The 15,798-nt window shown below is 38.3% G+C and overlaps 1 protein-coding gene across 2 annotated transcripts in view; it reads left to right on the top strand.

Annotated features, from left to right (window-relative positions):
• Positions 1–15,798, top strand: part of SLC9A7 (solute carrier family 9 member A7) — a 174,776-nt gene that overhangs the window by 83,015 nt on the left and 75,963 nt on the right. For both annotated transcript variants that reach the window (XM_055564964.1, XM_055564962.1), the window contains exons 2-3: positions 7,880–8,079; positions 11,986–12,063. In XM_055564964.1, coding sequence (XP_055420939.1) covers positions 7,880–8,079; positions 11,986–12,063 — 278 coding nt within the window. The remainder of the gene's footprint in view (positions 1–7,879; positions 8,080–11,985; positions 12,064–15,798) is intronic.

The raw sequence follows: 15,798 nt of genomic DNA, 5'->3' as shown, positions 1-15,798 counted from the left end.
TGAACTGTGGTTTTGAAGAAGATTCTTGAGAGTCCCTTGGACTGCAAGGAGATCCAACCAGCCAATCCTCAAGGAAATTGTCCTGAATATTCATTGGAAGGACTGATGCTGAAGCTGAAACTCCAATACTTTGGCCACCTGATGCGAAGAGCTGACTCATTGGAAAAGACCCTGATGCTGTGAAAGACTGAAGGCAGGAGAAGGGGACAACAGAGGATGAGATGGTTAGATGGCATCACTGACTCGATGGACATGAATTTGAGTAAGCTCCGGGAGTTGGTGATGGACAGGGAAACCTGGGGTGCTACAGTCCATGGGGTCGCAAAGAGTTGGACACGACTAAGCAACTGAATTGAACTGAATCTTGAAACAACAAAACTCTAGTAATGGGAAACAAATCAATGACTCTTGCTGTTTTAGGTAAGGTGAAGGTGTAACTGTCAAGGGATATAGTACAAGGGATTTTTTCTGGGAGTGATAGAACTGTTTGGTATCCTGATTGTGGTAGTGCTTATGTGAATCTATGCTGTATTGTATACAGAAGTACAGATATAGTGTTGTACCTATGAAATATATATAATGTTATAAACCAATGTTACCTCAATAAAAAATAAAATTTAAAGATTCATAGAAGTGTACACACAAAGGGAAAAAGTCCATTTTATTGTTAAGACAATTTTAAAAGCAAGAAACATTTTAAGACAGCATCAAGAAAGTTTAAAAAAAGAAAGAAAAGAAAAAACAAGTCACAGACTGGAAGAAAATATTTTCAAATCATATATTCAATAAGAACTTGTATCAGAATACACCAAGATCTGTTATAATTCAATAAGAGAATCTAATTTAAACATGGCAAAAGATTTGAATTAATAGACGTTTCACCAAAGAAGATATACAAATGATCCATAAGCACATAAAAATATGCTTGACATCATTAGGCATTAGGGAAATCCAAATTAAAACCACAGTGAGATACCACTTAACACTCTCTAAAATAGATACAATCAAAAGACAATAAGAAAGAGTTTAGAGCATGTAAATAAACTATAACTCTGATACTTTGCTGGTGGGGATATTAATTGCATAAAATGGTATACAGTTTTCCAACTGAAAACTCTTCAACAGTTTCTTAAAGTAATAAGTATAGATTCACCATATGTCATAGTGGTTCCACTCCTAGGTGTTTACAATAGAGAAATGGAAACATATGTCTATCCAGACTTGTATGCAAAAGTTGATAGCAGCATTACTCATAATAGCAGAAAAATGGAACCGATACAAATGCTCATCAACTGGTGAATAAACAAGATATGTTATATCCATACAGTGGAATACTATTCAACAATAAAAAAGTAATGAAGTATTAATATCTTCCTTCCACATGGGTGAGCCCTGAAAAGATTATGCTGAGAGAAAGAAGCCAGATACAAAAGACTACATATTGTATGATTTCTTTTCTATGAAATGTCCAGAAAAGTCAAATCTATAGAGACAGAAGATAGATCAGTAGTTGCATGGGGGTGGGAGTGGGAAACAGAGTGACTGCCAAAGGAAATGCTCCAAATGTACAACTCTGAATTTAATAAAATCATTGAATTGTACACTTAAAATGGGGAATGTTATGTTATTTAAATTGTACGTCAATAAAATTGTCTTTAAAAAGTAATTTCACTACATACTCAAAACTAGTAACAAAAATATTTTAAATGAATTCTCCTTGAAATGAATATATCAGTGAATAACACAGCTGTGTAAGTAGTAGAACAAGTAAAAAAGGATATTGAAAAGGCTGTAACGTACATTCTCAAAACCAGAGTCACTTGAATGACTCCCAAATCTGAAAAATCATTGTCACTGTTGGGATCCATTGCATTCTCTTAATTTGCTCAATTAGAAATAGTTATCACTCTCTTCAGACACTGTGTAATGAAATGTGGAATGGGACATTTTGTTTTCTCAGGATTTCAGATGAAGCCTTAGAACTCAGAACAACTTCTACAGTGCTGTAAAAATCCCCATAGTGGTGGCCAAACCCTACTGATGATCGTCTGCTCCTAGTAGCTCATATAAGGGGAGGTGGAGTCTCATTAGAGAACAGGGCATCCATGCACCTGTTCCCAATTCCTTAACAAAGGCTTATTGATGGAGACACTTAAATATTGCAGCAGGTGGATAGTTGTCTAGAATTACAGCTGAGTGTCGATTTGTTCAACTGTCTTCCTGACAAACTCAGTCACAGAATGGAGGCTAGTTTCTTTTATGGCCTTATAGAATTTTTGAACCATACTTTGTCCATAATTAAGTTCCTTCCTCATACCATCAATGGGGTACATTCATAAACTGTATATAGGGTTCTTTTTTTGGTTAGGTGTTTCTTTTAAACATTAGAAAATCTGGCAATTGTACACCATCAGCACAATTAATAAATACAGGAATTTTTTTCATACTCAAAAGTTTGAAATAGTTTTGAATTTTTTCCTACTGAAAAAGTTTTGAATTTTTGCACCTCTGTAGTTCATCAGGCTGCTTTAAACCACCTCAGATGTCAAAGGAATTTCATCTATATTTGCTTTCTATAAAAGTTCAGAACTAATTTTTTTCCTAGCATTAGTCATATACCTGTGAAATCAGTGAGTCTCTTTTCATCAGCTGACATGTGCTGTTTTTCTGGCCCACACTCATAGATTATTGCTCTTTGTAATCTTGAACATTATGATGTTGATCCAGTAAAGTCATTAATGTTTCCATTGCTTTCCATCATTTTGGGGGGTAATATTGAACTTCCTAAGCTTTGAAAAATATCTAGTGTCAAATCCTAATTCCTTGTAGTTATGATCTCTTTATAGTTTCCTGTCAGGGGATGTCTTCCATGTCTAGAAGATGGAAATATGCCATTCATATTTTTTCTAAGTCTTTATTATATTCTTTCTAAGCTATCCCTCTACACTCCTAATACTCCTAATATCTTATTCTTTTTTGAAGTGGAAGATGTCACATGTGAACTTAATGTAGCAGTGACTGTCCTTTAGTGCCATGGAGTACAGTGGTAATAAATATGAATGTAGATGTTTTAAGGAGTTACTCAAACTCTATCTTGAATTAGCAGACTGTTGTTGTAATGTTTTAACACAAGGGGGCAGCATCATCATCTTTATTGTCTCCATAACATGTTTAACATAGGCACCTTGGGCCCAGGTAGGGAGGGTAAGATTTTATACGTATGTAAAAACAGTATTCATCATCTAATAACACTTCTAGGTATGATGGTGATGATTACTGAGAGAGACTTCAAGGACATTTCCTGTAGTAGAGGAATTTGTCTGCAAATATAAACCTCCTATAAAGAAAAATCTCCTGTATCCCTTCTGTTCTCAATACCCTCACTAGACACTTCTGTGACCACATGTGGGAGTTTTCTCACACCAAGCAGTTCTCCAGCTCTCAGGTGAATACCGACTGAGTATCCACAGTTTAACTCTCTGACACTATCTACCTGGATGTATCAACAGATCCCACAGGCCTCACAAAACCTCTGCCCCTCTCACTTCAGAGGTTAGTCATAAATCCAACTTCTGCCCAACTGACTGTAAGTCAGAGGTTCCCATGTTCCCCTCCTTGGCTTTGATCATTTGCTAGAATAGATCAAAGAACTCAGGAAACCTGTTTACTTACCATATTACTGATTTATTAGAGAAGGATATAATTCAGAAACAGCCATATGGGAGAGATGGATGAGGCATGTTATGTAGGAATGGGCACGGAGTTTCCGTCAGCTGCCCTTCTCTGCCGTCATGTGTTCACCAGTCCAGAAGCTCTCCGAACCTGTGTACTCTGGGGATTTTTATAGAGGTTTCATTACATTGGTATAGTTAACTAAATCATTGGTCATTAATGATCAATTTAACCTCTAGCACCTCTTCCCTGCCTGGAGCTCAGGGGTTGGGTGGCTTTAAAAGTTCCAACTCTCTAATCAACTGGTTGATTGCCTTGGTAAGCAGCCCCCATTCAGAGGCTAATCTGGGAGCCCCCAGCTATCAGTCATCTCATTAGCATACAAAGAGACACTTAGAGCCTTAGGGATTCCAGGGGTTTTAGGAGTTGTGTACCAGGAAACTGGGACGAAGACCAAATATATATCTCTTATTATAAATCACAATATTATACCTCCTCTTTTGTTAGAGTAGTCATTGTGAAGACCCTGTCCTATCATGGTTTAGCTTTATAGTTAGCTTTGCTAATAACGAGTAAACACAGTGAGTTATGTGAAGCAGCTATTGATTTGGGAGGACAGCCTTTTATAAATGACTTATTTTAGTTTCCTGATGAAGACTTTGTTGACTGAAGAAAAACGTGTTTTATGCAGGAACCTTGCTGACAGCTATACAGCCCAGGAATAACACCAAAAAATTACTGCTAATCACAAAACCCAGACCTCTCAAGTTAATGAATTTAATGCTTATCTATGTATGGGAAGATGTAAGAGTCTGGGCTCATTGAAATTATTCCTTTGATATGCATCTTAACTATCGAGACACATAGCCTATTTATTTCCATCTAACTTCTCTCCAGGGTGCACCTTGAGGGGTGGTGGTGGTGGTTTCTTTGATTGGAAATATTCTTTGTTTACTAGAATTGCAGGCAACATTTTTTTTGTTGTTGTTCACAGCACTTCCTGTTGGATGTAAATTAGACCAAGTTTTAGGAGGCATTTCTTGACCAGTTAATTTGTCCCATGGTGCTAAGAAGGCTAATTCCTAGATCAGATGAGAATTATGTTGATAGGCTGCTCAGTGTGCTAAGTTTTGGATTAAGCCCTGCTGATAACCTAAAATTCTCTGGATCTTCTGTTTTGCTAGTCTATTATGATCCAGGAAGTATTTTCTTTGTTGCTTATTCCCACATCTAGAGTTGCACTATTACAATTAATTCTATATAGAGTTAAATGTATGGATGACCACGTCAAGACGTGTAGTCATCATTAATTTTGTCAGAGGCCTGGTTACACATTGGGTAAAAATTGACTTACAGTTGGGTTAAAAGCATATACATGTGTGTGTGTGTGTGTGTGTGTGTGTGTGTGTGTGTGTGTGTATGGGAAGGACTGATGCTGAAGCTCCAATACTTTGGTCACCTGATGCGAAGCACTGACTCATTGGAAATGACCCTGATGCCGGGAAAGATTGAAGGCAGGAGAAGGGGACGACAGAGGATGAGATGGTTGGATGGCATCACTGACTCGATGGACATGAGTTTGAGAAAGCTCCGGGAGTTGGTGATGGACAGGGAAGCCTGGTGTGCTGCAGTCCATGGGGTCGCAAAGAGTTGGACATGACTAAGTAACTGAACTGAACTGTTTGGGGCCCTTTAATGTTGGGGACCAGTGGGGGGGGGGTCCTTCTGGCCCATCCAACCTTAGATAGTTGTTGTGGTCTGTGTGTGGCTTAGAAAAGAATTTCCAGACACAAAGTATTTCAGAAGAGAGTGAGTTTATTGAGAACAAAGAATGAAGATAGTGAAGGGTGCTGCAAACATAGCAGCTGACTTCCTGACAGACCAGGGAGAGCTGACCCATTTCACAGGCTAGTGGTCAATTTTATAGCCTTGAGATGAAGAAAATTCCTGCTAGAAGGGTGGCATTAGGTGATTGGTCAGAAAGCTATATGGTGAATATTTTACCTAATATGAAGTCAGGGAACAGGCTAATTTAAATTTAGGTCAGGAGGGCTCATGGCAACAGTTGCTATGGGGCTTGGTCAATTCTAGAGATTTTTGTCCTGTGACCTCAATATAGGGCTCCACAGTAGTGTTGTATCAAAACATTTTGTTTTGATCCCATTAGTATCTATTTTCTTTATCTTATTTCTTGATAACCATCTAAAGATTTTTATCCTTTTGGGATGAGTCCCTTTAAAATTTTCACCTTGTTATAAAGAAATCTGTATAGTTTTTCTTAGGTTCTTATTTTCCTGTTAATCAATCAACCTAATTAACAATCTAATGTTTTTTTATCCATGATCTAATTTGTTTTTCATAGGTACCAATAAAATAGCTGTTTATAATGAAAGCTAAAAATTTGCCAATTTAGAAGTTTCACCAGTTTAAAGAATCCATCCTCTGGCCATTGATGAGATATACCTTAATAGTGACTCACACCAAAAACATGCAAGAGTCTCCTGCACAAGAGAGTACATAGGATGCAACCTTCACAAAATCTAGAAGGTTTACTCCCAAAAATAGTTTAAAAAATAAAGGACCTTGGTTGTACAGGTGGACACAATGAAAGTAAAGATGACAAAGGCCCCTTATGGACAGCTCTTATGACAAATTTTCCTGAGAGTTGGCACAGCCAAGCCAAACAAAAAGATTGCCCAGGATTCCAGTCTATTTGGCTGCCAAATGTACACCATGTGTGTACCTTCTGGATGGTAGAGACCAAGGTCTCAAGCTGAGATTTTTAAGAACCTCATTTTAAATTTGGAGTAAAAATTTACAACTTTATTTTTTCACAAAGTTCAATTATGTTAGAACAAGTCTTTAATATTAATAATAACATCAATAATAAAACAATAGACACAGAGCAGAGTGTGACTTAAAGAACTATATCTTTCTGGATTTTATATATTATTTGTTCTTCAACAATGTCTTGTGAGTTCTTATATGTCTTGGTGATAAGAGACATTGTAGAACATTATACATGAAGTGAAGTGAATTGAAGTTGCTCAGCTGTGTCAGACTCTTTGTGATCCCATGAAGTGTAATCCACTGGGCTCCTCTGTCCATGGGATTTTCTGGGCAAGAATACTGAAGTGGGTTGCCATTTCCTTCTCCAGGGGATCTTCCTGACCCAGGGATCAAACCCGGGTCTTGCACACTACAGGCAGACTCTTTACCATCTGAAGCACTCTTTACCACCAGGGAAGCACATTATACATGGGATATAGTAAACATTGTTCTTTCTTTTTCTCATATAACTTTATCCTTTAATGGCAAAATGAGATGGGAGGAGCATTGTACCATTCTCTCTCTTAATATTTCTAACAACTGAATTTAAAGAGAAATCTGAAATTTTCTCCTAAGAGAGTCTTATAGAAAGTGTCTTGTAGTTACTTGTGTGTTTTTTTTCACATTTCACTCATTTTTACTTGGGCATATGTGACTCATATCCAGGACCAGGGGAGCAACATTTCTTTATAACTCATGGGATTAAGTGCTTACACACAGTTTTGCTGTTTTTTTCCTCCTAAAGGGAAAACCCTACTAAGAACAAAATGTGATGGAAAGACTTGCAGCTAATGATGCTAGCTGTGTCAATGCTGCAGCCCCAAGAAGCCAGCTCTCCAGTTCCTGAATCATGACTGTGAAAATTTACACTGTGGTGTTTGGCTCCCTAAGGGATATAATTATTTTCTCCATGATATCCAATACTTGAAAGGACCTAAGCAAAATCCTTTTTTTTCTTTTCTTCCCTTCCTCTGGTGTGTGGCAAAATAAGTTGCTTTTGCAGCAACTAGAAATTCTCGAGGCCTTGTCCTTGCTTGTGGATGGCCTGAGGGATGCTGCTGGTAGAAATCAAAGAGCTCAGTGGTTCTGCTGGGCAGAAAACAACTTTGCCTCTTGTCACCCATCTTCCTCCCACAAAATCCTGGGATGTGAGACACTATCAGTGGTTCCGAATACTAAGAGTGCCATCATAACCCTAAAAGGTACTGGCCTACCTTGTCCTCCTGGTGGCTAAGGGACCCAAACCAGAATAGATGGATGCCTAACCCTTCTGAAGGACTGTAGAGTTGTTCCTAAAATACATACCCTCTCCTTGGCCTCCAAAAAATAATCTCTCTGTCCTTCCACAGGCCTGATGTTTTCTTCCACTCTGTTTCAGGGCTCATCGTCGGGGTGATCCTGAGGTATGGCACCACTGCCACCAGTGGTCATGACAAGTCACTCAGCTGCACTCAGGAAGACAGGGCCTTCAGCACCTTATTAGTGAATGTCAGTGGGAAGTTCTTTGAATACACCCTGAAAGGAGAAATCAGCCCCGGCAAGGTCAACAGTGTAGAGCAGAACGACATGCTGAGGAAGGTGAGCTGTTGTGGTCCTGACATGATCTTTGTTTTTTAATGCAAAACTCTTACTGCTTTATTTAATTAAAAACAACTGATGTGGTATTTGATTTTCCAATTCTGTCTTGACCTTGTGAAGAGAAATGTTTTCAAATTCCTAGAACATCAGTAACATTCCTGGCTCTCAGTTTGGCTAGGAAACTTTTGGGCTGTGATGAAGAGAAGGAACCAGATTTGAACTTGGGCCTTTAGCTTGGGCCTAAAAGCTTAAGCCTTTTAGCTTAGTCAGACTGATGTGGGCCTCCAGTGGTGCACTGCGCGTGTACATCCCACTCAGCTCCTCTCTCCAACTCCCATCTCTTCTTGACTATGTTTCTTATCCTTGTTATGGTTTAGGGATGAGATTGTTTCTTTCTTAAAATAAGATTGGTTTCTCATTTTTCTTTTAGCTTGTATATTCAGTGTTCAGAAGTTATGCTTAGTTCTTCATGATTCTTTCTACCATATTCTACAATTTACATTTCCCAATTTATTGACTGCAATTAGTGATTGCAGTCATAGAGTGTAGCTTGCATTCCAAAAATTATTGTTCTCTGGATCTGCCATAATCCTTAAAGAAAATTATTCTCAACCTGGAACATTAAACATGCCCATCATCTCTCTGTCCCTAATGGCAATTCTAGTGAGCTCTTTGCTTCCAACCCTTCATAAGAATGCATAGGATTTCCATAAACATTTGTGAAATTGAATGCAACTGAGAAAGATACCCAGTGTAAATACCACACTAATGGCTGTTTTGAAATGGCCACCCAAGTCCTTCATACTAGAGAGGATGTGGGGGAAAGGGGAAGAACCCCAGCCCATTTCCATCTTTGAGTTTCGTAATAGAAGATGAAGTTGACTTTTACTCTGTTATCTTCAGAAAAACGTATATTCAGATCCCTCCTTTTTAAACTTTTCCCACATAAAGCAAAGGTGGGAGAACAAACACAGCTAAGATTATTGTTGTCAGTTGAAGGGAGAAGAGGCCTGTTGAGGCAGCTTGGTTGATGCAGTTTTGGAGTGGGTGTCAGGGAACTCTTGTGCTGATTCATACATTTCTGGGTTTGGAGACTTCAGCAAGTCACAAACTCTTTGGCCCCAGTGTCCTCATATTGGATAGATATTGTCCAAGGCCCCTTCTCATTCTGATATTCTCTGCTTTTCAGACTACTTTTATCTTTAGCAAGAAGATAGAATAAAACATAATTTGAATGAAAACATACTGTGAATTAGGCTAATCAACAGTTTCAGTTTCTAAAGAGAAATGCTAATTTAATAATTAGAATTATTAAACCTTTAATTATTAAACATTTAATAATTAGAATGAAGATTTAAAATAATTAATTGAAATAAGAGCCAGTTAATCTAGAAACAGGAGCAAATTCTTTAAAAGGGTTAGGAGGCTTTATAGAATGTTTAATTCTTTTCTGGATGTCATAAGACTTTGTTAATAGTTTCACAGTGATTTCCCTGATTGTGCTGTGCTGTGCTTAGTAGCTCAGTTGTGTCTGACTCTTTGCAAGTGCATGGACTGTAGCCTGCCAGGCTCCTCTGTCCATGCAGATTCTCCAGGCAAGAATACTAGAGTGGGTTGCCATTGCCCTCCTCCAGGGGATCTTCCCAACCCAGGGATTGAACTGGGGTCTCCTGTATTGCAGGTGGATTCCTTACTAGCTGAGCTACCAGGGAAGCCCAGTTTCCCTGATTACCTACAGGTAATTTTAGTCTCCTTAGTACATGAACTGTGAACTTCCAGATGTTCAAGATGGATTTAGAAAAGGCAGAGGAACCAGAGATCAAATTGCCAACATCCATTGGATCATCGAAAAAGCAAGAGAGTTCCAGGAAAACATCTAGTTCTGCTTTATTGATTATGCCAAAGCCTTTGACTATGTGGATCACAACAAACTCTGGAAAATTCTGAAAGAGATGGGAATACCAGACCACCTGACCTGCCTCCTGGGAAGTCTGTGTGCACGTCAAGAAGCAACAGTTAGAACTGGACATGGAACAACAGACTGATTCCAAATCAGGAAGTGAGTATGTCAAGGCTTTATATTGTCATCCTGCTTATTTAACTTATATGCAGAGTACATCGTGCGAAATGCTGGGCTGCATGAAGCACAAGCTGGACTCAAGATTGCTGGGAGAAATATCAATAACCTCAGATATGCAGATGACACCACACTTATGGCAGAAAGTGAAGAAGAACTAAAGAGCCTCTTGATGAAAGTGAAAGAGGAGAGTGAAAAAGCTGGCTTAAAATTCAACATTCAGAACCCTAAGATTATGGCATCCAGTCCCATCGTTTCATGGTAAATAGAAAGGGAAACAATGGAAACAGTGACAGACTTTATTTTTTTTGGCTCCAGAATCACTGTAGATAGTGACTGCAGCCATGAAATTAAAAGACACTTATTCTTAGGAAGAAAAGCTATGACCAACCTAGACAGCATATTAAAAAGCAGAGATATTACTTTGCCAACAAAGGTCCATCTGGTCAAGACTATGGTTTTTCCAGTAGTCATGTATGGATATGAGGGTTGGACTATAAAGAAGGCCGAGAGGCAAAGAATTGATGCATTTGAACTGTGGTGCTGGAGAAGACTCTTAAGAGTCCCTTGGACTGCAAGGAGATCCAACCAGTCAATCCTAAGGGAAATCAGTCCTGAATATTTGGAAGGACTGATGCTGAAGCGGAAACTCCAATACTTTAGCCACCTGATGCGAAGAACTGACTCATTGGAAAAGAACCTGATGCTGGGAAAGATTCAAGGCTGGAGGAGAAGGGGACGACAGAGGATGAGATGGTTGGTTGGATGGCATCATTGACTTGATGGACATGAGTTTAAGTAAACTCCGGAAGTTGGTGATGGACCAAGAGGCCTGGCGTGCTGCAGTCCCTGGGGTTGCAGAGTCGACCACAACTGAGCCACTGAGCTGAAAGAGTTGATAAATTTCTGTTGATGTTCAGGAAGCCATTAACACTACTGGAGACTTTGGTCTAGGCCACATCACATATCACAAATGACTGTCAGTCAAAAGAGACTTAAATTCATTAAAATTATATCTATAAATCATTAGGTGGTAGGATGCAGAAAATTAGTAAAGAATTATGCCTGCACCTTTTATTGTAGTTGAACTTTTATAACAGTTTAATAAAAATCAAGATGTTTTCATTTGTTGTTTATTTTTTTCTTTCTTTTTTTATTACTATTTTTTTTCTTTTTTTAAAATTTAATTTAAGTTTATTTTAACTTTACAATATTGTATTGGTTTTGCCATACATCAACATGCATCCGCCATGGATGTACATGTGTTCCCCATTCTGAACCCCCCTCCCACCTCCCTCCCCATACCATCCCTCTGGGTCATCCCAGTGTACCAGCCCCAAGCTTCCTGTATCCTGCATCGAACCTGGACTGGCGATTCATTTCTTATATGATATTATACATGTTTTAATGCCATTCTCCCAAATCATCCCCCCACTCCCTCTCCCACAGAGTCCAAAAGACTGTTCTATACATCTGTGTCTCTTTTGCTGTCTCGCATACAGGGTTGTCGTTACCATCTTTCTAAATTCCATATGTATACATTTGTTGTTTAAGAACATTGACCAGAAGCTTTCTGTTGGTTCTCAAATTTGCACTGAATTGTTGTATCTTAATACATATTCAACAGCCCATCAAGGATAGAGTGCAGAAGTGCTGTATGGAGAAGAACAGACCAGTGTTCACGGGAGCTGTGGCTTCTCTCCTGTGTGATTTTTCACATTTATGTCATTTTTGAAAATATTCAAACTTTAGTCAGTGGCTTAAAATATTAAGGAAATAATATGGCACCAATTAGTATTAAATAAAAATTGCTTTTTTTTAACTTTTAGGTAACATTTGATCCAGAGGTCTTTTTCAACATTCTGCTCCCTCCAATTATTTTCCATGCTGGGTACAGTTTAAAGAAGGTAAGGGATTTTTTTTATGGTATTTTTTAAAGCATGGGAATCTCTATGTTAAGTTACCTGCACAATTTTCTAGTTTTTTTCCTTCTCCCGGATTGGTTATTACTATGTTCTGTACCTACTCAGAGATAGCAGCTGATTCATCATCATCAGTGACTCATTTCTGTTTTAAAGTCTAGAACTCTCATCCATTGCTGTCGGGAATGTAAAATGGTATAGCCTCTCTGGAAAACACTTTTGCAATTTTTTATAAAACTAAAGTTGAAATAACCATTTGTCCCAGAGATCTTAATTCTGAGGATTTATCCAAGAGAATTGAAAACTTCTATTTACACAAAACACTGTACATGATTATTATAGAAACTTTATTTGTAATAGCCCAGAACTGGAAACAAACAATGTCTCATGATAGGTAAATGGTTAAACAAACATCCATACCGTGGGATACCTCTCAGTAATAAAATGGAACAAACCACTGATACACAAAACAGCCTGGATGGATCTCAAATGCATTATGCTGAGTGCAAAAATTCAGTCTCAAAAGATCACACACTATATGGTTTCCTTCATATAGCTTTCTAGAAATGAAAAAATTATAGGGATGGAGGACAAATTAGTGGTTGCCAGTGGTTAGGGATGGTGGGGAAAAGAAGTGGGTGACTGTGACTATAAATGGGATAGCATGAGGGAAATCTTCATGAAAGTGGAACAGTTCTGCATCTTGATTGCAGTGGTGGTTATAAGACTCTACACATGTGATAAAATGACATAGAATTATGCACACACATTGTACCAATATCAGTTTCCTGATTTTGATATTGTAGTACAATTATTTGAGGTATAACCAGTGAAGATACCACAGGACCTCTCTACACTATTTTTGCAACTTCTGTGAATCTATAATTACTCCAAAATAAAAAATTAAAAAAAAAATCATTACTGGGACTTCTATAGTGGTCCACTGGTTAAGACTCTGCCTTCTAATGCAGGGGACATGGGTCCCACATGCCAGAGGGTGTGGCTAAAAATTAGAAAAAAGCAAAAACTTAAAAAAAATCTGTCATTTTTGAGGGAGGGTCATTGTGCTCAGCAGCAAGATTGGGTCTAAGCCTCTAAATATTTAAAATACTAAATACCTTTATAAATAGTGTTAGTGGCTGCCTTCCTCCCCCACTGTGGGACTATTCTTTGAAAATTTAGTTTCCAAAAATGCCTACTTCAGATAACAGCCAAGGAACTTGTTTCAGCTGTCTTTCTGAAAGGGGACTAAAGGAAACCTTTTCAGTGAGCCTAGAAAAGAGAGATGTTGACTGCCAATAAAGCTCGATAACATCCTTAGGAAGTAGAGAATGCCTTCCAAGTTGATAAATCTCTAGATAGATCAATCAAGGTTAAAAAAAAAGAGGAAAGAAACAAATTACGTATATCAAGAATGAAAGAGGTGACATTGCTACAGACCCTTTACACCTTAAGAGGACAATAAGAGTGTAATATGAACAACTTTGTACAAATAAATTTGACAACCCAGGTGAAATGGACAAACGGACAAATTTCTTGAAAGGTACAAATTACCAAAACTGACCCAAGAAGAGATGGAAAACTTGAACAGTCCTATATTAATGAAATAAATTGCTTTTATAATTAAAAACCTTTATACAAGCTCAGATGGCTTCATTGGTGAGTTCTATTTAGCATTTAAAAAAGAAATAATACCAATCCTACACAAAATCTTTCAGAACATAGAGGAGGAAACAATCCCAACTGATTTTATAAGAAAGTACCTCCCCATTTGGCCAGTTCTTCTGTCAAAGCAACTCTGCAATTTTCAAACTGTTTTTAAACTATTTCCAACCCACACAAATACAGTTATTTATGGAACATCTGATATAAGGAACTTTGCGTATATCCTTTACTTCTGTTTTTACATATATTATTTCTAATCATCATAGAAACTGTACGAATGTGAGGGTGGCAAATTATCTCATACCCTTTCTCCCCCAGGTTTCCAACTCATTTATAAACAGACACAAGGCGCTAATTGGCAACTGAATGATCAATTTATGACCCAAAGTTCCTGGTAGTGCATGTTGAATGATAAAGGTTAGCCCTTGGTAATGGGGCTCCTTATTACTAACGTCATAAGTTGAAGACACATGCCCTTTAGCCATCAGGTTGGTCACAGTCACAGGTGGGGAGGCTGAAATGGAAAGATCCTAGGAATTGCTGGGCCTGCCAAAGGCTGCCTCTGTTGCTCATAGCATAGAGACTATGGGAGCAATAGTGCTCCCCCACTTTTTTTATAAGAGGGTCAAGGCTGCAAGTCAGGGTCAAGCCCATCTCTCCCTTTAGAGATCACATGGTCCTTCCTTACTGCATCATCTTCAGGGAGAAGGGATAGAACTTAAGTTCCCTTTCCACAATGGATGGCTGTATTCCTGCACAGCAGCCCAGCACACATATGTATACTCACAGACATGTAGAGAATGTCCTGCATTTGATTAATACTGATGAGGATGTCAAGTGACATGTGAGGTTATGTAGATGGTTCAGGACTGAGTCAAGGTTATGACCTGTCTGTCTGACTGGAGGGACTAGGATTGTTCTTGTTCCTCTGAGTTACATTATCTCTAGAGTTAAGTTTTCAGTACAAAAAGTGTATCTTTGGGCTTCCTTGGTGGCTCAGTGGTTAAGAATCTACTTGCCAATGCAGGAGACAGAGGTTTGATCCTTGATTCAGGAAGATCCCACATGCTGCAGAGCAACTAAGCCTGTGCACCACAACTATTGAGCCCATGCTCTAGAGCCATGGAGCCACAAATAACTGAGCCTGCATACCTCAACTGCTGAAGCCCCACATGCTAGAGCCCATGCTCCACAAGAGAAACCACCACAATGAGAAGCCTGTGTACTGCAACTAGAGAGTAGCCCCTGCTCACCACAACTAGAGAAATGCCCTCACAGCAACAAAGACCCTGCAGAGCCATAAATAAAAAAATAAAACTTTTTAAAAGTATCCATTTTCTGAGTAATTTATGAGGTTGCCAAAGTAACCAGAATCTGTATGTCAGCTGTTGACATGTAACAAATAGATGATTTTACAGATATAAATGATGTTATTCTTTATTTAAATGAAGAATTTGGGAACTGCTCTTCAGATCAAATGGGTGATGAAGAATTTGGTATTTTAAATAACTTATCTTAATGTATAATCAAGGTCATAGTTGCTTGAAAATGAAACCAAAGCATTGGTTGTTAAAGCCACTGTAATGGCTGGAAAAAACCACCTTAGTGTTTGCATAGCTTTTTCTTTGTCAGCTTCATTTTCTCAGAAGAAAAAAACAAATAATAGGCTTTGCCAGTTACCAATTTAAGTTGTTTTTGAAATGCTAGTCTTAAAGGTTATTATTAGCTATTAGTTTAGTCTCTTCCTTTTTGATCAGGCACGTAAATAGTTGGTTCTTAGGTAGTTGCCATCTCTGATTAAATGTTTTCAGTTAAAATGTGTAATAAGTGTTTCACCAGTTGACTGCTGATATGTAAACAGATTCATACCCCTTGACCTATGTACATATAGTTGTCATTCAGACACGGGCCTTTCTTTTTCTAACTTGAAAAAAGTACCGTGGCCTTAGCTTAGATTTTGTGTTACCACTCAGTTTGCTTACAGGGCATTAGCAGGGAAAGAATTTGCCTGTAGAGGCTTTCATGTTTTGTGAATTTCCCCCAGCAAACACACAC

This window comes from Bubalus kerabau, chromosome X, assembly GCF_029407905.1.
Source record: "Bubalus kerabau isolate K-KA32 ecotype Philippines breed swamp buffalo chromosome X, PCC_UOA_SB_1v2, whole genome shotgun sequence".
Lineage (NCBI taxonomy): Eukaryota > Metazoa > Chordata > Mammalia > Artiodactyla > Bovidae > Bubalus > Bubalus kerabau.
The sequence above is the reverse complement of the archived record's forward strand: the minus strand, read 5'-3'. Positions and strand labels throughout refer to the sequence as shown.